The sequence below is a fragment of the Mustelus asterias genome, chromosome 5 (assembly GCF_964213995.1).
Source record: "Mustelus asterias chromosome 5, sMusAst1.hap1.1, whole genome shotgun sequence".
Lineage (NCBI taxonomy): Eukaryota > Metazoa > Chordata > Chondrichthyes > Carcharhiniformes > Triakidae > Mustelus > Mustelus asterias.
The window spans coordinates 5,777,648-5,795,296 of NC_135805.1; the positions used below are offsets into that span (position 1 = coordinate 5,777,648).

The 17,649-nt window shown below is 45.6% G+C and overlaps 1 protein-coding gene across 1 annotated transcript in view; it reads right to left on the reverse strand.

Moving 5' to 3' along the window:
- abcc10 (ATP-binding cassette, sub-family C (CFTR/MRP), member 10) overlaps window positions 1-17,649 on the reverse strand; it is a 183,184-nt gene that overhangs the window by 99,283 nt on the left and 66,252 nt on the right. The window contains exon 5 of the mRNA XM_078213518.1: window positions 8,750-8,910. Within this exon, the coding sequence (XP_078069644.1) occupies window positions 8,750-8,910 (161 nt within the window). The remainder of the gene's footprint in view (window positions 1-8,749; window positions 8,911-17,649) is intronic.

Below are 17,649 nucleotides of genomic sequence, written 5' to 3' on the forward strand. Positions count from 1 at the left end.
TGACCCCTTGCGTTCGTCACCTCCGACCTGGGAAAAAGCTTCCCACTGTTCACCCTATCTATGCCCTTCATAATTTTATACACCTCTATTAGGTCGCCCCACATCCTCCATCTTTCCAGGGAGAGCAACCCCAGTTTACCCAATCTCTCCTCATAGTTAAGCCCCTCCATACCAGGAAACATCCTGGTAAACCTCCTCTGTACTCTCTCCAAAGCCTCCACGTCCTTCTGGTAGTGTGGCAACCAGAACTGGATGCAGTATTCCAAATGTGGCCGAACCAACGTTCTAAACAGCTGCAACATCATATGCCAGCTTTTATATTCTATGCCCCGTCCAATAAAGGCAAGCATGCCATATGCCTTCTTCACCACCCTCTCCACCTGTGCTGCCACCTTTAAGGATCTGTGGACTTGTACACCCAGGCCCCTCTGTGTGTCTATACTCCTGATGGTTCTGCCATTTATTGTATAGCTCCCCCTTACATTACATCTACCGAAATGCATCACTTCGCATTTATCTAAAAATTCCATCTGCCATTTCTCCGCCCAATGTTCCAGCCTATCTATATCCTGCTGTATTCTCTGACAATGTTCATCACTATCCGCAACTCCAGCAATCTTCGTGTAGTCCGCAAACGTACTGATCACACCAGTTACATCTTCCTCCAAATCATTTATATATATCACAAACAGCAGAGGTCCCAGTACAGAGCCCTGCGGAACACCACTAGTCACAGACCTCCAACCGGAAAAAGACCCCTCCACTGTTACCCTCTGTCTTCTATGGCTAAGCCAGTTCTCCACCCATCTAGCTAGCTCACCTTTTATCCCGTGAGATTTAACCTTTTGCACCAGCCTGCCATGAGGGACCTTGTCAAACGCTTTACTAAAATCCATATAGACGACATCCACGGCCCTTCCCTCGTCAATCGTTTTTGTCACCTCCTCAAAAAACTCAACCAAATTTGTGAGGCATGACCTCCCTCGTACAAAACCATGCTGTCTATCGCGAATGAGATTATTCAGTTCTAAATGCGCATATATCCTATCTCTAAGAATCTTCTCCAACAATTTCCCTACCACGGACGTCAAGCTCACCAACCTATAATTACCCGGGTTATCCTTGCTACCCTTCTTAAATAATGAGACCACATTTGCTATCCTCCAATCCTTTGGAACCTCATCTGTGTCCAGTGAAGAGACAAAGATTTCTGTTGGAGGCCCAGCAATTTCATCTCTTGCCTCCCTGAGGAGTCTAGGATAGATGCCATCTGGCCCTGGGGATTTGTCTGTCTTAATGTTTCCTAAAAAACCTAACACTTCCTCCCTTGTAATTGAGATTTTTTCTAACGGGTCAACACATCTCTCTGAGACAATACCAGTCAACATGTCCCTCTCCTTTCTGAATACTGATGCAAAGTATTCGTTTAGGATCTCTCCTACTTCCTTTGGTTCTAAGCATAATTCCCCTCCTTTGTCCCTGAGAGGTCCGATTCTTTCCCTAACAACCCTCTTGTTCCTAACATATGTATAAAATGCCTTAGGATTCTCCTTAATCCTGTCTGCCAAGAACATTTCGTTACCCCTTTTTGCCCTTCTAAGTCCCTGTTTGAGTTCTTTTCTCCTTTCTCTGTATTCCTCCAGTGCTCCATCTGTTTTTAGCTGCCTGGACCTCATGTATGCCTCTTTTTTCTTTTTGATTAGACCCACAATTTCACTGGTTATCCACGGCTCCCGAATCCTACCTTTCCTATCCTTCCTCTTTACAGGCACATGCCTGTCCTGCAGTCCTATCAACTGCTCCTTAAAAGACTCCCACATGCCAGATGTGGATTTACCCTCGAACAGCCTCTCCCAATCAACAGCCACCAAATCCTGCCTAATCCGGCTGTAGTTAGCCTTCCCCCAATTCAGCACCTTACCCATCGGACAACACTCATCTTTTTCCATTACTATCCTAAAGTTGCCAGAATTGTGGTCACTATTTGCCACATGTTCCCCTACTGAAATCCCCTGACGGAAATCTTTGTCGTTTCTTTGGACACGGGTGAGGTCCCTGAGGATTGGAGGATAGCGAATGTGGTCCCATTGTTTAAGAAGGGTAGCAGGGATAACCCAGGAAATTATAGGCCGGTGAGCTTGACGTCCGTGGTAGGGAAGTTGTTGGAGAGGATTCTTAGAGACAGGATGTATGTGCATTTAGAACGGAACAATCTCATTAGTGACAGACAGCATGGTTTTGTATGAGGGAGGTCGTGCCTTACAAATTTGGTGGAGTTCTTTGAGGAAGTGACAAAAACAGTTGATGAAGGAAGGGCCGTGGATGTCGTCTATATGGATTTCAGTAAGGCATTTGACAAAGTCCCACATGGCAGGTTGGTTAAGAAGGTTAAGGCTCATGGGATACAAGGGGAAGTGGCTAGATGGGTGGAGAACTGGCTTGGCCATAGGAGACAGAGGGTAGTGGTCGAAGGGTCTTTTTCCGGCTGGAGGTCTGTGACCAGTGGTGTTCCGCAGGGCTCTGTACTGGGACCTCTGCTATTTGTGATATATATAAATGATTTGGAAGAAGGTGTAACTGGTGTAATCAGCAAGTTTGCGAATGACACGAAGATGGCTGGACTTGCGGATAGCGAAGAGCATTGTTGGGCAATACAGCAGGATATAAATAGGCTGGAAAATTGGGCGGAGGGGTGGCAGATGGAATTTAATCCGGATAAATGCGAAGTGATGCATTTTGGAAGAAATAATGTAGGGAGGAGTTATACAATAAATGGCAGAGTCATCAGGAGTATAGAAACACAGAGGGACCTAGGTGTGCAAGTCCACAAATCCTTGAAGGTGGCAACACAGGTGGAGAAGGTAGTGAAGAAGGCATATGGTATGCTTGCCTTTATAGGACGGGGTATAGAGTATAAAAGCTGGAGTCTGATGATGCAGCTGTATAGAACGCTGGTTCGGCCACATTTGGAGTACTGCATCCAGTTCTGGTCGCCGCACTACCAGAAGGACGTGGAGGCGTTAGAGAGAGTGCAGAGAAGGTTTACCAGGATGTTGCCTGGTATGGAGGGTCTTAGCTATGAGGAGAGATTGGGTAGACTGGGGTTGTTCTCCTTGGAAAGACGGAGAATGAGGGGAGATCTAATAGAGGTATACAAGATTATGAAGGGTATAGATAGGGTGAACAGTGGGAAGCTTTTTCCCAGGTCGGAGGTGACGATCACGAGGGGTCACGGGCTCAAGCTGAGAGGGGCGAAGTATAACTCAGATATCAGAGGGACGTTTTTTACACAGAGGGTGGTGGGGGCCTGGAATGCGCTGCCAAGTAGGGTGGTGGAGGCAGGCACGCTGACATTGTTTAAGACTTACCTGGATAGTCACATGAGCAGCCTGGGAATGGAGGGATACAAACGATTGGTCTAGTTGGACCAAGGAGCGGCACAGGCTTGGAGGGCCGAAGGGCCTGTTTCCTGTGCTGTACTGTTCTTTGTTCTTTGAAACTTTGATGACCTGACCGGGCTCATTCCCCAGTACTAGGTTCAGTATAGCCCCCTCTCTAGTTGGACTGTCAACATATTGTTCCAAAGAACCTTCCTGTACGCATTTTATAAATTCTTCCGAGTCCAGACCCCCAGCCCTAAGCGCTTTCCAGTCTATACCAGGGAAATTAAAGTCTCCCACTACAACAACCCTATTGTTATCAACGAAGGTCAATGAATAAACCACCCTCACCACACACACACACACACACACACACAGACTCACACACGCTCGCACACACACTCGCACACACACACACACACACACACACGCTCGCACACACACAGACACACTCGCACACACACACTCACACACTCACACACACACTCACACACGCTCGCACACTCACACACGCTCGCACACACACTCGCACACACACTCGCACACACACGCACACACACTCGCACACACACACTCACACACACACACTCACACACACACACACACTCACACACACACACTCACACACTCACACACACACACACACACACAGACACACTCACACACACTGACACAGACACACACACTCGCACACACACACACACTCACACACTCACACAGACACACACACTCACACACACAGACACACTCACACACACACACAGACACACACACACACACTCACACACACTCACACACTCACACACACTGACACAGACACACACACACAGACATATTTGTTCAATGAATAAACCATGCTAACCACACTCACAGACAGGTGAGGTCAATGAATAAACCACACTGACCTAAGGTGAAGAAGTAACTTTGACCATATATAAACACAGGCAGGTAAGGCCAGTGTCTAAAACAATGCATTGCACTAATTGATCATGTTATATAATTTTGAGAATGATGAAGTAATTGGTTGCAGCATCGAAAAGAATGATCTTTGTTAAAATATCTTCTCATTCTCACATAGATTTGATTGAAGTGAGATATCTCTGGTTTCAGTATTAGGGCCACAGAGCTTTCAAATTCATAACAGCTGGCATTCAAAAGCTGAAACCAAATCAGTCACAGTGAGGAGTCTCACAACACAAGGCGAAGTGATGCATTTTGGTAGAACTAACGTAGGGGGGAGCTATACGATAAATGGCAGAACCATAAAGGGTGTAGATACGCAGAGGGACCTGGGTGTGCAAGTCCACAGATCCTTGAAGGTGACGTCACAGGTGGAGAAGGTAGTGAATAAGGCATATGGCATGCTTGCCTTTATAGGACGGGGCATAGAGTATAAAAGTTGGGGTCTGATGTTGCGGTTGTATAGAACGTTGGTTCGGCCGCATTTGGAATACTGCGCCCAGTTCTGGTCGCCACACTACCAGAAGGACATGGAGGCTTTAGAGAGAATGCAGAGGAGGTTTACCAGGATGTTGCCTGGTATGGAGGGGCTTAGTTATGAGGAGAGATTGGGTAAACTGGGGTTGTTCTCACTGGAAAGACGGAGGATGAGGGGTGACCTAATAGAGGTGTATAAAATTATGAAAGGCATAGATAGGGTGAACGGTGGGAAGCTTATTCCCAGGTCGGTGGTGACGTTCACGAGGGGTCATAGGTTCAAGGTGAAGGGGGGGAGGTTTAACACGGATATCAGAAGGACATATTTTACACAGAGGGTGGTGGGGGCCTGGAATGCGCTGCCAGGCAAGGTGGTGGAGGCGGACACACTGGGAACGTTTAAGACTTATCTAGATAGCCACATGAACGGAGTGGGAATGGAGGGATACAAAAGAATGGTCTAGTTTGGACCAGGGAGCGCCGTGGGCTTGGAGGGCCGAAGGGCCTGTTCCTGTGCTGTATTTTTCTTTGTTCTTAGTTCTAACACCAGGTTAATGTCCAACAGGTTTAATGGTAGCACAAACTTTCAGAGTCTCGCTCCTTCCTCAGGTGAGCGGGGCCATTCACCTGATGAAAGGACAGCGCTCCGAAAGTGTCCAACGCCGACATCTCCACATGATGGCAAATCTGTTATGTTCAAGCCTGATGCCAATTTACATCAAATTAGATGGGGCAGTAAAATTGGAAGAGTCAGTTCAAAATTCACACCATGACTTGTTTAAGTAATGCACATAGGGGCACAAAATGGGCACACATCAACCGGATGATTGGTGTTGAAATAGCTTAATGGCCTGAATGTTCAGCATCTCGAATCAATGACAGAAGCAATGGACTCAAACTGTATATGTGAACATTCAAAAATTAATAAGGAGGTCATTCAGAAATCGTAAATTAGAAACACCGAGAGCGTGATTAAGATGCCTGCAGATAATACAAAAAATGGCAGTGTGGTTGATAGTGAGAAAGAACACAAAATGAACAGACGGATGAGTTGGTCAGAAACATGGGAAATGTAATTGAACCCTGAGAAGGTGCGAGGTCGGAATGCTGCAGACAAGAAGTGGTTACCTGCTGAAAAATGTAGAGAAACCTCAGGCAGTATAATGCACGGATTTGTGAAGGGAGCAGGGCAGTTAGATAAGATGAATAAGGTATGAGATACTTACTCTAATTGGCTGTGTCACAGAATATAACAACAATAAAGTTCTGAGGGGCTGAGAAAGAGGAAATGAAAGGAACTATTTCCATTCGCAGAGATCAATAATCAAGAATTTGTAAAATATGGACACATTTCTTCACTCAGAGACTGTGGAATTTTTTATTTATTTATTAGTGTCACAAGTAGGCTTACATTAACACTGCATTGAGGTTACTTTACTGTGAAAATCTCCGAGTCGCCACACTCCGGTGCCTGTTTGGCTACATTGAGGAAGAATTTAACATGGCCAATGCGCCTAACCAGCACGTCTTTCGGACTGTGGGAGAAGCCCACGCAGACACGGGGAGAATGTGCAGACTCCGCAGAGACAGTGATCGAAGCCAGGAATCGAACCCAGGTCCCTGGCGCTGTGGGGCAGCCGTGCTAACCACTGTGCCGTAGTGCCACCCCGTTTGTAATGAATTACAGTGTTTGAAAGAGTGATGGAGACCGAATTGTCATCACATTTAAAAACACACTTGGATATACATCTGAAGTGCCATGGACGGGCCAATGGACAAACATCTGGGAGGTTGACTAGTTCAAAGACTATTTCCTCGGGTGGATGGAGCTATTACAAGGGGGCATAACTATAGGGTTCGTGGTGGGAGATACAGGACGGATATCAGAGGTAGGTTCTTTACGCAGAGAGTGGTTGGGGTGTGGAATGGACTGCCTGCAGTGATAGTGGAGTCAGACACTTTAGAAACATTTAAGCGGTTATTGGATAGGCACATGGAGCACACCAGGATGATAGGGAGTGGGATAGCTTGATCTTGGTTTCAGATAAAGCTCGGCACAACATCGTGGGCCGAAGGGCCTGTTCTGTGCTGTACTGTTCTATGTTCTATGTTGATTTGGGCTGGATAACCCTTTTACAGCTTTTCTGGTGTCATAAATTCTCTATGTTGTGAGCAAATGCTAGCTGGAAATCTGAAATTAATACAGAAAATACTCAAAACACTCAGGTCAGAAGGCATTTGTGGAGTAAGGAAAAAGGAATAAAAGTAATACTTTACATCTCTGTGACCTTTATTAGAAATAAAAGAAGTTATAGATGTTCTGGTAGAGGGTAGCAAAGACCTGAAACATCAGTTTCTTTCTTATGTTTGCTGCAGTCGCTGTCAAGCTAGCTAAGGTCATTGTCAAGTCAGCCAACGTTTTGGTCAGTTTGTGTTTTCTCCCTTATTCGTTCTTGGGTGGTGAGTACTGGCAGCTAAACCAGAATTTATTGCCCATCCCCAATTGCCCTTAAGAAAGTGGTGATGAGCTGCTGCATTGAACTGATGAAGTCCACGTGGTGTAGGTACACCCACAGGTTGAGTTCCAGGATTGTGATCCAGTGACAGTGAAGGAACGGCGATGCATTTCCAAGTCAGGATTGTTTGTGTTTGGAGGGCAACTTAAAGGTGATGGTGTTCCCATCTCCTACATTTGTCTTTTCAGGTGATAGAGGTCACAAGTTTACAAGGTACACTTATCTAGATAGCCATATGAATGGAGTGGGAATGGAGGGATACAAAAGAATGGTCTAGTTTGGACCAGGGAGCGGCACGGGCTTGGAGGGCCTGTTCCTGTGCTGTATTGTTCTTTGTACAGTCCAAGGAGCCTTGGTGAGCTTCTGCAGTGCATATTTGTATATGATACACACTGCTGTGTGGTGGAGGGGGTGAGTTTTTAAGGTGGTAGATGGTAACAAGCTGTTTGGTCTAGAATGGTGTCAAGCTTCTCGAGTGTTTTTGGAGCTGCACCCATCCAGGCAAGTGGGGAGTGTTCCATCACACTCCTGACTTGTGCCTTGTAGATGGTGGACAAGCTTTGGTGAGTCAGAAGGTGAGTTACTCTCTACAGAATTCCCAGCCTCTGACTTTATGGGGAGGCAATGGCCTAGTGGGATTATCACTAGACTATTAATCCAGAAACTCAGCTAATGTTCTGGGGACCCGGGTTTGAATCCCACCACGGCAGAGGGTGGAATTTGAAATCAATAAAAAAAACACCTGGAATTAAGAATCTATTGATGACCATGAAACCATTGTCGATTGTCAGAAAAACCCACCCTGTTCAATAATGTTCTTTAGGGAAGGAAATCTGCCGTCCTTGCCTGGTCTGGCCTACATGTAATTCCAGATCCACAGCAATGTTGACTCTCAACTGCCCTCTGGCAACTAGGGATGGGCAATAAATGCTGGCTGGCCAGCCAGCAACACCCCCCCCCCCCCGCCACCCATGTCTCACGAATGAATAAAACGAAGAAACTTGCTCTTACAGCCCCAGTATTTATCTGGTAGACCCAGTTAGGTGTCTGGTTAATCAAATTTGCAGCATGTTGCATCCACTCAGTCCAGGAAATTCCAGGCTGTCTCATTTTGTCCTTAACGAACATGATGTGGTACAGTAGCAACATAACATGAAGCCTATGGAAATGAAGATTTCAACAGTCCTTCTGCTCCATTTTCCTCACAATCATGCAGCTTTGCTTCAATTCCATTTGCATCATCCTCATTTTGTTTTTCCCATGTCCCCATCATGTTGCTCTAATATTTCCACCTGACATTCTTGTATTGGCAATTTTCCTCACAACTGTTGTCTCACCATGTTTTCTGCATTATTTTCTATTCTATCTTCTTGCTGTCCCATTCTCCCTCTCCCACACACAATATTTCCCTCTTACCTCAACATTCCCCTCCTGAGGTTCGATGGGAATCTCGGTGGTATATTCATCCAAACGCTCCACGCTGACCATCTGCATTTCAGTTTGTGTGAAGCTCGCCACAACCGCAGAGAGTAGGTTTGTGATTGACAATGCGTAGGACAGAGCAAGACCCACAAGGCCTGCACAAAGAGAAAAACACAGCTGCACTTACACAAGAGCCCAGTCTGACCAACAGTGCTGTTTACTTCAGATAACAACAGGAAAAATTCAAATCTGGCGGTATCTAGAGACTGAAAAACAGACTTAACATTTTTAGTCCAACGGGGCACTGCATCGGTACTGAAAGAAGGTAGAAATATGATGGCTTTCGTGCTGTTGAAAAGAGCAGAGGATGGGTGGAACAAAAGGGAAGGTCAGAGATGGGTGTGAGGTCCGGGGAGAATAAATGCCAAAGACATCATGGAACAAAAGGCAAAGGGAGAGGTCATGGTTGGAGTAAAGAAATAAAGCAAAGATCCAGGATAAGTGTTATTAGCAGAATGAAGGTCAGCTCAGTCGGAAAGTAAAAACAAGACACAGACAGGAATGTGGCCAAAAAAAATTAAAAGAGGCACAGAGTTCATTGTCTGAAGCTGTTGAATTTAGTGTTGAGCCCAGAAGACTACAAATGCCTAATTAGAAGAGGAGGTGTTGTTCCTCTAGCTTATATTGGGCTTCACATTGTACTACACCGAGAGCATGGTCAATTCGAATGGCATGCGCTGGAATGTTGGGGTCATGTTTGTGATTGCTCACAAACCAAATGTAATGTATTGACTTGAACAAGGTCCACAATATGGACCTCTTAGAATACGAGCTCCCAGATTAAGGCAGTAATGGCTTGCCCAATCAGGGAGCTCTGCAGGTGTCCATAAGGTGGAGTATCAGGGTTACTGGCACTCTGGGTTTATACTCTGTACGGGCAAGTGTCTGAGTGTTGCTTACTATGTAAATAAATCTAAGTTTGGTGAAGGGACACCGGCCTCGGACGCGTTATTTCAGTGGTGATGAGGTAAAGCATGACCTTATAGGAACTCGCTCTCAACAGTTGGCCCAAGTTGGCCGAAGCCATTCTTATGCATCATGCCTTTGTTCAGAAGCGTAGTCTTGTTCAACTGTCATTGAGAACTGAGCCCAATCTGTGGTGGGCAAACGAAAAACAACGGGTAATTCGTCTGACTGCCAGCATGTGCTGTCATTCAGAGTTTAACTTTCCCTGAGGCACCTGAAACCTTTCAAGAGTTGACTGAACTAATTAGAAAATACGATGACCCCAAGCCACCTGTAATTCTGAGATGTTATAGTTTTTACTCAGCAATCCAAGAGCCAGGGGAATCTGTTATGGGTTTCCTAACTAGGTTAAGATAACTGGCAGAGGCATGTGAATTTGGTTTAACCCTTAACAAGATGCTTAGAGAGTGTGTGGTATGTGGGATTGATAACGCAACAATTCAAAAATGCTTATTAGCTGAAGCTCAACTGGATTTTAAACAGGTGCTAAAGTTGGCCTTATCATTAGAAAATGCTTCAAATGGAGCATATGAGTTGCAAGCTATCCCAGTGGAAGTGGACACCCAGGCCAATTGATTGAGTTCAGGGCCTACCACTTGAGCGCAGGTGATTACATAGCCTCACTCAGGAAGTATCCAGATACACGTTACTCCAGATCTGTCCACAGCATAGCCCCAAAGCAAAGCCAAACTTCAACCAAACAGTTACAAGTCCCTTTAGAATCCCGCCCAGTAGTGCATTGTAATTGCTGCCGATATGTGGAGTCGAAACAATAAAGGAATCTGACAAGACTTAGATTGAGGAAAACAACTCGTAAGCCGATATCCAGGAGAGTTCACACCCTGGAACGTCCACCTGCATCTGATTTAGAAGAATTAAGTTGCATATCGATGTCCAAATCGGACCCAATCAAGATAAACATATGATTAAATTGATATCTAATCCTAATGGAGGTCGATACCGGTGCGGTCGTTTCAGTGGTTGGAGAATCAGTGTTCCATAAAATTCACTATGGGCTCCAGCCCTTAACTTTACTCAAGACCTTTGTGAATTGTGGGTGTAACCTCTGTCCCTGTCTCATATGAAAGGCAACTGGTTTGGTTACCAATGATTGTGGTGTAGGGCTCGAGCCTAAGCCTAATGGGATAAAATTGGTTGTGAGAGATCCACTTAAATTGGCTCAACATCTTTCAGTTAGAGTAACCACCTTAGTGAAGTCCTGCTTAAATACCCTGAAGTTTTCTCGGAAGGCCTAGGGACTATCAAAGGTGATCTTACATGTTGACCAGGAAGTGATTGTGTGATTTTGCAAGGTCCGCCTAGTATCATTTGCCTTCCGGGCAAAAGTTGAAGCAAAAATCCGAAGACTGGAACATGAAGGGATCATCAAACTAGTCTAACTTGCTAAATGGGCAGCACCAGTCGTGCCAATTTTGAAGCCAGATGGATCAGTCTGCCTTTGCTGGGATTTTAAACAAAGGGTCAACCATTTCTAGCAGCTGGATAAATACTCGATCCCCCAGATTGAGGATTTAAATGCAAAGTTGGCAGGAGGGCTCTCGTTTTCGAAACTTGAAATGAGTCACCCATATTTACAATTCCAGCTAGTTGAGAATTCCCAGAGATATTCAACAATTAATACATAAAGGCCTTTGCCAATGCACTAGGCTGCCACTTGGGGTATCGGCAGCCTGCTCAATCTTCCAGCGAACGATGGAGAACATTTTACAAGGTCTACCTCAGGTTGCTATTTATCTGGACAATGTCCTCATAAAAGGAAAAACATATAAGGAATGCCTAGAGAACTTTGAGGGAGTTCTAAATTGATTTTCCAAGGTAGGAGTACGCCTCAGAAGGGAAAAAATATATGTTCCAGGCTCTCCAAGTGACCAACTGGACTACAGAGTAGACAAGTCTGGTCTACACCCGCTGGAGTGCAAGGTGCGGGTGATCAAAGGCACCCCAGCTCCTACCCCGATCAAGGAGTTAAGATCATTTCTGGGGTTGGTAACCTACAATGAGAAATTTATACACAACCTTCCAGGACAAAGAACAGTACAGTACAGGAATAGGCCCTTTGGCCCACCAAGCCTACACCAAACACGTTGTCCTACCTAGACTGACTACCTGTATCCCTCTATACCCCGCCTGTTCATGTGCCTATCCAGATAAGTCTTAAATGTGGCTAACGTATTTGCCTCAACCACCTCACTTGGCCGAGCATTCCAGGCCCCCACCACACTCTGTGTAAAAAGACTTCCCTGAACGTCTCTATTGAATCTATCCCTCCTTGCCTTGAACTTAGGGAGGCAATGGCCTAGTGGTATTTTCGCTAGACTATTAATCCAGAAACTCAGTTAATGTTCTGGGGACCTGGGTTCGAGTCCTGCCATGGTAGATGGTGGAGTTTGAATTCAATAAAACAAAATCTCAAATTAAGGATCTACATGACAATGAACCCATTGTCGATTGTCAGAAAAACTCATCTGGGTTTTTCCTTCCTTTAGGGAAGGAAATCTGCCGTCCTTACTTAGTCTGGCCGACATGTGACTCCAGACCCACAACAATGTGGCTGACTCTCAACTGCCCTCAAGCATCGAGGAATGGGCAATAAATGTTGGCCAGCCAGCGGCGTCCATGTCCCATGAATGAATAAAAAAAACCTTGTGTCCCCTTGTAATTGTCATTTCTGCCCTGGGAAAAAGCTTCTAACTGTTCATCCTATCAATACCCCTCATAATTTTATAAACTTCTATCAGGTCACCCCTCAGCCTCCGTCTTTCCAGGGAGAACAATCCCAGTTTATTCAATCTCTCCTCATAGCTAATTCCCAACATACCAGGCAACATCCTGGGAAACCTTTCCTGTATTCCCTCCAAAGTCACCATGTCCTTCTAGTTATGTGGTGACCAGAATTGGACACAGTATTCCAAATGTGGCCGAACCAATGCTTTAGAGAACTGTAACATAATTTGCCAATTTTTATACTTGATGCCCCAGCCAACAAAGGCGAGCATGGCATATGCTTTCTTCACCACCTTTCTTCACCACCTGTGCTGCCACTTTTAAGGATCTGTGGACTTGCACGCCCAGATCTCTCTGTGTGTCTACGCTCCTGATGGTTCTGCCATTTATTTTATAGCCCACACCCGAATTGGATCTACCAAAGTGCATCACCTCGCATTTGTCCGGATTAAATTCCATCTGTCATTTCTCTGTCCAATTTTCCAGCCTATCTATATCCTGCTGTATTCCCTAACAATCTTAATCACTATCCGCAACTCCACCAATCTTAGTATAATCTGCAACCTTGCTAATCAGAGTAGCTACGTTTTCTTCCAAGTCATTTATATATATTACAAACAACAGAGGTCCCAGCACTGATCCGTGCGGAACACCACGAGTTACAAACCTCCATTTAGAAAAACTCCCGCTACCCTCTTTCTTCTATGGCCAAGCCATTTCTGAATCCATCTAGCTATTTCACCCCTGATTTAATCTTTTGCACCAGCCTGCCATGAGGGACCCTGTCAAATGCTTTACTAAAGTCCATGTAAACAACATCCACAGCCCTTCCCTCGTCAATCATTTTTGTCACTTCCTCAAAAACTTCAATCAAATTAGTGAGACATGACTTTCCTTGTACAAAACCATGCTGTCTCTAGCTAATAAGACCATCCAGTTCCAAATGTATATAGATCTTATCCCTAAGAATCTTCTCCAACACTTTCACTATCACTAACATAACTGGCCTATAATTACCCAGGCTATCCTTGCTATCCTATATAAATAACGGGACAACACTGGCTATCCTTCAATCCTCTGGGACCTCACCTGTGGCCAGTGAAGAAACAAAGATTTCTGTTAGAGGCCCAGCAATTTCCTCGCTTGTCTCCCTCAGTAATCTGGGATAGATGCCATCTAGCCCTGGGGATTTGTTGACCTTAATGCTTTTTAATATACCTAACACTTCTTCCCTCATAACGATGGCTTGCTCTAGAGGGTTTACATATCCTTCTGAGACACAACCAATCAACGTGTCCCTCTCATTTGTGAATACCTTGGCCATCACAGAACGCAAATACGCCCACATGGAGAAAGAGGAGCTAGCAGTGAGATTTGGGGTGAAACAATTCCACCAGTACATTTATGGACAAAAAATTAGTCATTATCACAGACCACAAGTCACTACTGGGAATGCTAAGGGAGGACAAGGCAGTGCCACCCATAGCATCAGCCTGAATCCAGCGGTGGGCTATACTACTGGCCACCTACAATTACCAATTGGAACACCGTCCAGGAGGCCGAGTCGTTAACGTGGCAACCTTGAGTCGGTTACCATTTGCAGATACTCGACCAATGATACCCACAGTGGAAGAGACTGTAATGACAATTAATTTTTTGGAGACTCTCCCAATGGGATCAAACCCATATAGGTATGTCAAGAACAGAAGGTTGGTTAGGGCAAGTTTAGGGCCAGTTATAGATGGCAGAGGGAAGTTATGTGTGGAACCGGAGGAGATTGGTGAAGCATTGAACCAATATTTCTCTTCGGTGTTCACGCAAGGGGACATGAATATAGCTGAGGAGGACACTGGGTTGCAAGGGAGTAGAATAGACAGTATTACAGTTGATAAGGAGGATGTGCAGGATATTCTGGAGGGTCTGAAAATAGATAAATCCCCTGGTCCGGATGGGATTTATCCAAGGATTCTCTGGGAGGCAAGAGAAGTGATTGCAGAGCCTCTGGCTCTGATCTTCAGGTCGTCGTTGGCCTCTGGTATAGTACCAGAAGATTGGAGGTTAGCGAATGTTGTCCCATTGTTTAAGAAGGGGAACAGAGACTTCCCCGGGAATTATAGACCGGTGAGTCTCACTTCTGTTGTCGGCAAGATGTTGGAAAAAATTATAAGGGATAGGATTTATAGTTATTTGGAGAGTAATGAATTGATAGGTGATAGTCAGCATGGTTTTGTGGCAGGTAGGTCGTGCCTTACTAACCTTATTGAGTTTTTTGAGAAAGTGACCAAGGAGGTGGATGGGGGCAAGGCAGTGGACGTGGTATATATGGATTTTAGTAAGGCGTTTGATAAGGTTCACCATGGTAGGCTTCTGCAGAAAATGCAGATGTATGGGATTGGGGGTGATCTAGGAAATTGGATCAGGAATTGGCTAGCGGATAGGAAACAGAGGGTGGTGGTTGATAGTAAATATTCATCATGGAGTGCGGTTACAAGTGGTGTACCTCAGGGATCTGTTTTGGGGCCACTGCTGTTTGTAATATTTATTAATGATCTGGATGAGGGTATAGTTGGGTGGATTAGCAAATTTGCTGATGACACCAAAGTCGGTGGTGTGGTAGACAGTGAGGAAGGGTGTCGTAGTTTGCAGGAAGACTTAGACAGGTTGCAAAGTTGGGCCGAGAGGTGGCGGATGGAGTTTAATGCGGAGAAGTGTGAGGTAATTCACTTTGGTAGGAATAACAGATGTGTTGAGTATAGGGCTAACGGGAGGACTTTGAATAGTGTGGAGGAGCAGAGGGATCTAGGTGTATGTGTGCATAGATCCCTGAAAGTTGGGAATCAAGTAGATAAGGTTGTTAAGAAGGCATATGGTGTCTTGGCGTTTATTGGTAGGGGGATTGAATTTAGGAGTCGTAGCGTTATGTTGCAACTGTACACAACTCTGGTGCGGCCGCACTTGGAGTACTGTGTGCAGTTCTGGTCCCCACATTACAGGAAGGATGTGGAGGCTTTGGAGAGGGTGCAGAGGAGGTTTACCAGGATGTTGCCTGGTATGGAGGGGAGATCCTATGAGGAGAGGCTGAGGGATTTGGGATTGTTTTCGCTGGAAAGGCGGCGGCTAAGAGGGGATCTTATTGAAACATATAAGATGATTAGAGGTTTAGATAGGGTGGATAGTGATAGCCTTTTTCCTCTGATGGAGAAATCCAGCACGAGGGGGCATGGCTTTAAATTGAGGGGGGGTAGTTATAGAACCGATGTCAGGGGTAGGTTCTTTACCCAGAGGGTGGTGAGGGATTGGAATGCCCTGCCAGCATCAGTAGTAAATGCGCCTAGTTTGGGGGCGTTTAAGAGATCCGTAGATAGGTTCATGGACGAAAAGAAATTGGTTTAGGTTGGAGGGTCACAGTTTTTTTTTTTATTTATTTATTTATTTTTTTAACTGGTCGGTGCAACATCGTGGGCCGAAGGGCCTGTTCTGCGCTGTAATGTTCTATGTTCTATGTTCTAACCATATTTGACTGTGAACTCAAAAAGAGCCAGTCCTCACTAAATTGAAACAGCTAGTGCTGACGGGTGAAACCAAAAGGCCATTACAGCCTGAATTCTACCCTTACTGGAGCCAGAGAGAGCAGCTGATGATAGAAGATGGCATACTCTTACGGAGATCAAGAGATCTGAGCCAAGGCCGCTGTCCCATCTTGGCTCATTTTCACCATGATCACCCAGGGGTGACCATAATGAAAATGAGCGTGGGGAGTTATGTCTGATGGCCAGGCATGGACACAGACATAACCACGTTCATGGATCAGTGTCAACAATGCCAACAAGGGCAGAAGTTACCACCATCAACTACTCTTCACCCTTGCGAATGGCCAGGTACACCGTGGACTCGACTAAACTCGTCCTTTATGCCGGTCTGGTCATGGGCTCAATGTTCCTCGGAATTGTAGGTGCTCACTCCAAATGCATGGACATACACAGGGTGCATTTGTCGAAAGGACAGTAAAAAACTTTGCACCTCCTTTGTGACACAGGTTCCAGAGGTGCTGGTTTCCTTTACCAGCCAGGAATTTACCTATTTTATGAAGCTAATTAGAATTCGACATATTAGGACGGTGCCATATCATCCATTGTCTAACAGTTTTGCGGAAAGAGCGGTCCAGACCTTGAAAACAGGCTTAAAGAAACAGCCTGAGGCCCCTTTGGACACCAAACTTTCCAGATTACTGTTCGACCACAGAACAACCCTCCCACACAACTATCAGAATAGCACGACTCTGCACCAGGTTGAGCCTGATCTTCCCAAGTCTGGGGGGTGAAAACGCATCATGAAGCCCAGTGCCGAGCCCACAACAAAGCCAGCTGTGAATGACTCTTAAAGGTGGTGATGAAGTATTGTTAAAGAATCATGGAAATGGCCCCGTATGGTTACAAGGCACGGTTAACTCGAGGATAGGACTGCTTTCATCCAAAGTCCATGTGGGGAATGCCATCCTGAGAAAACACCTGGGACCATTTGAAACCTTTAAATTCTCAGGCTGTTTAGGAATAAATCATGCCCAGCACATCGGGGGCCTCGGAAAGACTCCCGGGACCAGGCTCCCACTTTCCGTCTCCAGTTGTTGGAAGCTCTGGGTCTGAAATGGACATGGCGGATTTAGCCGCGTCTACTCCCTTACTGCCCGAAGAAGGGAGAGAACCTGTGCCTCCACACTCAAGGCACCAGTTCGCTACACCCCACCTACATCGGATGCTGAGCTTGAGGAACCGGACATGACACTGAAAAGCTTCAAGAGGCTCTAGAGGGGAACGAACCGCCAAGGTTCCTTGGACCTAGAGGGGGAGGGATGTAATGAGTTTGACGAGGCCCATGATGTGGACCTCTTAGAATACGAGCTCCCTGAGTAAGGCAGCAATGGCTTGTCCAATCAGCAAGCCCTGCATGTGTACAGAATGTGGATTGTCAAGGGTGCTGCTGTCCACGTTTAGACTCTGCCGAGGAAGGACCTGACTGAGTAACGCTTACTATGCCAATAAATCTCAACTTGGTGAAGAGACACCAGCCTCAGAGGAGTAATTTCACCAAAGAAGGTTTATGAAATTAACCTGTAAAAGAATATA